General features: G+C 37.7%; 1 protein-coding gene across 1 annotated transcript in view; it reads left to right on the forward strand.

The window, feature by feature from the left end:
- Positions 1–1,586: 1,586 nt before the first annotated feature.
- Positions 1,587–4,896, forward strand: part of LOC116002832 (subtilisin-like protease SBT2.6) — a 5,603-nt gene continuing 2,293 nt past the window's right edge. Inside the window, exons 1-8 of the mRNA XM_031242998.1 lie at positions 1,587–1,659; positions 1,815–1,968; positions 2,446–2,846; positions 3,415–3,510; positions 3,637–3,706; positions 3,786–4,068; positions 4,144–4,478; positions 4,555–4,822. Of these exons, the coding sequence (XP_031098858.1) occupies positions 1,595–1,659; positions 1,815–1,968; positions 2,446–2,846; positions 3,415–3,510; positions 3,637–3,706; positions 3,786–4,068; positions 4,144–4,478; positions 4,555–4,822 (1,672 nt within the window). The 5' untranslated portion in view covers positions 1,587–1,594. The remainder of the gene's footprint in view (positions 1,660–1,814; positions 1,969–2,445; positions 2,847–3,414; positions 3,511–3,636; positions 3,707–3,785; positions 4,069–4,143; positions 4,479–4,554; positions 4,823–4,896) is intronic.

Consider the following 4,896-nt stretch of genomic DNA (forward strand, 5'->3'; position numbering starts at 1 on the left):
TTTGTGTTATTCACAAGTTTTGATTGCGAGATTATGGAGTGTTTGATATATAACTGTTAGCTGATTGATTTAATGGATTTGACTAGTTGATAGCATTAATAGATTGTAGAAAGATGTTTGGTAAATTTAATGGATTTGACTAGTTGATAGCATTAATAGATTGTAGAAAGATGTTTGGTAAATTAGCTGTTAATTGGAGCAATAAGTTGTTACAAAAAGCTAATTAATCAAATATTCATATTGTTTTTTTAACCAAGTCAAACAGTTAATAGTGGTCAAATAAGTCAAATTGGTTGATAAACCTAATTATGTTATCAGGCTTATGTTTCACTAGATTGAGATTTCAAATATACACGTTAATTTTTAAGGTTATGAGATTTCATATTCTAAATACCATTTGCATTTTTTACCGTGTGTTACCAGGGGTTAATTTTTTATTTATATTTATTATTATTATTTTTGTACTCAAAATTATTATTTTTAAAATTTTTATTTTTGGTTCATCTGAAGTTAAGGTTATGTAATTTTTACTACCCATTTGATATGTGGAAAAAATTGCTGGGTTTGGGTTTTGAAAATTACTAAATTAGGAACTTGATTTCAGTAGTTATTCATTTTTTAAAAAAAGTATATTATTTGACTTAATATAATATACTCCCTCTATCCCATTTTATGGTCTGGTTCGGTTAACAGGCTTGACTGAAGTTATTTTTAATTCAATTTTTCATAATATTAAGTTTAGTATTAATATACAAAATTTATATATTTAGAAACTACACTAAAAATACTTTGACCAATGAATAGTAAATAGGACAGATAAAATGAGACAGAGGGAGTATAACGAAGGCAATTTCCCCATGTCACAACGTAATATGATGATTTTATTTGCTTAAAATGTCAAAGTAATAAGAGCAACTACAAAAGTGGTAGTGTTTTTGTGGGGTCATAGCTTATATAGATGAAAGAGGAGATAGAAAAATGAATTGCTCTTGTAAATGCATGTATTTTTCTCGGGGAAGGGGAGGGAAGGGGAGGGAGCGGGGGGTTTGTGAGTAGAAGCACGTCAGGCACACCATGAGCGCCCAAATGGCTCATGCATGTGCCATCTGAGATTCTTAAAAGAGCAATTTTTGTTTTTTCCTCTAACATTCAACTTGCTTTTTCTTTCATTTGCTTTTCTCTCCCCTCTCCATCCATGTTGCTGCCAAAAATTTTATTTGTTGAGGATACTCTAAGAATAGTACTCTTTTTTTTTTTTTTTAAAAAAAAAAAAAATTATGTTAGACATAAAATTTGGAATGTAGAGGGTAATAAATTTAATAATAATAATAATAATAATAATAATTTGTGATTGTTAGGCTGTGTAGCAAATTGAAGTGTCATTCTCCCTGCATGGAGCGGGTAGTTCAAAAATAAGAAAGACATGCAATGGAGGCTTGTGTGGCACAGGCAGGCAGGCATGAATCAGCTCTATAAGGGAGAAGAAAAGAAGAAAACATTTTGCTTTCTTTCCTATGCTACTTAATTATTGGATATGGAGTCCCTTTTCATACTCTTTACTCTTTCCTTCATCACTGCATGCAAACTCTTGTTCATGGCAGAATCAAAGATTTATATGGTCTTAATGGATGATGATCCCTTTATATCTAGCAGAATCAAGTAAACTCATATATGCTCTTTCTCATCTCTTTTCATTCATAGCTTTCACAAATCAAAATTAGTTATATATTGTGTTTAGCTAGGGCTTTCCATTTCAATGTGAATTTGTGCTTTAATTTGCCTAAGTATGTACTTATATCAATCTTCATCTGCAGGGGTACTTCTGGAAATGTGTCCATGTACAAGCAAAGAATGGCAAAACAGCACGACGTTTTCCTAGGTTCTCTTCTAAGAAGAAGTGCTTACACCAAATTATACAGCTACACCCATTTGCTCAATGGATTTGCAGTTCATGTGAAATCAGATAAGGTGAGAAACTATATATATGTATTGTTTGGATCAAGCTAAGCACCTTTATTTCCTTATACCGCCACACATTTTAGAGAGTTATGGTGCTGGATTTGGCCTTTTACCGGCCTCTGCCTAACTATTCCTCTAGCCACATAGTGCTGGACATGGCTCTTACCGGCCTCCGCCTAACAATCTCCACTCCCAGCACCAGCCAGTTTTAACCCGTGACCTAACTCTAATATCAATAATTAGGACCAAACACTTACCACTAACTACGCTAAAAGCTATAGCTAGTAATGAAAACACAACTTTATTTCTATATACCGCTACACATTTTCGAGAGCTAGGATGTTGGATTTGACCTTTTATCGGCCTCCGTCCAACAATCTCTCCTAGTCACATGGTGCTGAACTTGGCCCTTACCGGCCTCGTCTCAACATTTATTATGTAGAGGTAGAGAAGAAAAAAGCTAATTAGAGTTCTCAAAACATGCAGGCATTGAATATTCTGCAGAAAGCAGTGGGAGTAAGAGGCATCTATGAGGATATTAAAATGGAGAAGTTGACAACACACACACCAGATTTTCTGGGAATTCCTGACACAGTGTGGCCCAGACTAGGTGGACCAAGTGTCTCAGGGGAAGGAGTTGTAATAGGCATGATTGACACAGGAATTAACCCATTTCATGCAAGCTTCTCACCTGAAGAATACAATGGCAGACCTAGAACAACCAGAAAATTCACCGGAAAATGCATTACCGGCGATAATTTTCCGGCAACAGCATGCAATGGCAAGATTGTTGGGGCTCAATATTTTGCCCGAGCTGCCATTGCAGCTGGTGACTTCAATGTCTCACGCCATTATGCTTCTCCCTTTGATGCTGATGGTCATGGAAGGTAAGAGACAATTTTTTTTTTCTTTTTTTTTTTTTTAATTTAAATATTTGTGTTTAAAATGCATGAAAAACATAAGGAAAAAAGGATCAAATACACATCTGAACTTTATAGGAGAAGTAAATTAGATTTCTAAAGTTTTAGAAGTTGTAATTAAGCACATTAACATGTCAATTTAGTGCATCCAAGCTCAAAAAATCGATTAGTGATCTGTAATAGCAGGTTGCTAAGGTTCCGACGATGCTCCAACAATATTCCAACTATATTCAGGGGAAATTGATAGCCGGTGACAGGTTACCGATGGCCAACTTCCCCGCGGAGGTACCCGAAGTATTGTCGGAACCCTTGCACTAAACTGGCATGTTGATGTGTACCGAAATATTGTCCGAACCCTAGTGACCTGCTATTACAGATCATCAATTGGTTTTTGGACTTCAATGCACTAAATTGGCATGTTGATGTGTGTTTACTTTCGACTTTTAAAAATTCGAGTGCCTAATTGACTCTTTTGTATAAAGTTCGGGGTGTACTAAACCTTTTTCCAAAATATAATAATAAATTTAATTTACAGCCATACAGCTTCAACAGCAGCTGGGAACTACCACATTCCTGTCATAGCCAACAGATTCAACTATGGTTATGCAAGTGGCATGGCTCCAGGAGCAGGGTAATGAAAACTAACTCATTTTCACCTCTTTCTTTAATTTGTATTATATTTTCTTGCTCCCAGGGATTTGTTATTTTTACCTACCAACTAATTTGTACAAATAATTCAATTCCTTCCTTTTTTAAGTATTGCTGTGTACAAAGCTCTTTACTCTTTTGGAGGATACATGTCAGATGTTGTGGCTGCAGTTGATCAGGTTAGACAAATTCAACATCTAATATCCATAATCCATTCGATTACTCGAACCTTAACTTTTGTTGTGCATAAAATTAAAGGCAGTAGAAGATGGAGTTGATATACTTAGCCTCTCTGTTGGGCCATCAAGTGTTCCATCGGGCGATTCTGCTTTCCTTAATGTGTTAGAAGTCCAACTTCTGTTTGCAACGAGGGCTGGCGTGCTGGTTGTTCAAGCTGCTGGAAATGGCGGTCCTTCATCCCGCTCTATGCTTTCGTTTAGTCCATGGGTAACCAGTGTTGCTGCCTCCACTACGGATCGCAGATACACTAATTCAATCGTTTTAGGCAATGGACAGACATTCTCTGGCAGTGGACTTTCCCGTAAATGTTTCTTACCATTCTTTCTTTCTTTCTTCCATGAATAGACAGACTGTCTGACTTTCTTTTTTCCTGTAGCTCCAACAAGAGGGAAAGCGTTTTTTCAGCTGGCAGCTGCAGTTGATGTTTGTCGGAGGAACTCTACTGCGGGCCTCTTGACAGTTGAGAGCTGCCAAGATGCAGGGCAATTCGTCCCGTCCTTAGTTCGTGGGAAGCTGGTGATCTGTACATATACCTTTGATTTCGAGTCCGAGGCAGCAAGTATTGCAACGGTTGCAGATACTGTGCACAGAGCCGGGGCTGCTGGCTTTGTACTCACAATGGACCCCGATATTGGTTCTGAACAAATTAAGGGCGCCACGGTCACCTTACAAATCCCGGGTCTAATCATAAACAACATGGAGGCCTCCACCGTATGTACAAAACAATTAACCACCTGCTCCGATCCTTCTTTACTCTACTATATTATGTTGTTTCGTTTTCGTGTAGGCTTTACGACAATATTACAATTTGAACACCCTGAGGAGCAGAAGTGGGAGAGCTATTGCATTTAGAGCAACTGCAAGGATTTTGGATGGAAGGCAGGCGATTTATAGCGGGCAGGGACCCGTTGTAGCATCATATTCATCAAGGGGTCCTGATGTTAATAATGCACTGCTAGACACTGCTGATGTTCTTAAACCAAACATCATGGCCCCTGGATCCTCTATATGGGCTGCCTGGAGCCCCAACAGTGAAGGAGATAAATACATCAAAGGTTTATCCTACTACTACTCTGTGTCTCGATCATATTCAGAGATTTGGGTGGGGGGGGGGGGGGGGGTTTTTTTT

The sequence above is a fragment of the Ipomoea triloba genome, chromosome 13 (genome assembly GCF_003576645.1).
Source record: "Ipomoea triloba cultivar NCNSP0323 chromosome 13, ASM357664v1".
In the NCBI taxonomy this organism is placed as follows: domain Eukaryota; kingdom Viridiplantae; phylum Streptophyta; class Magnoliopsida; order Solanales; family Convolvulaceae; genus Ipomoea; species Ipomoea triloba.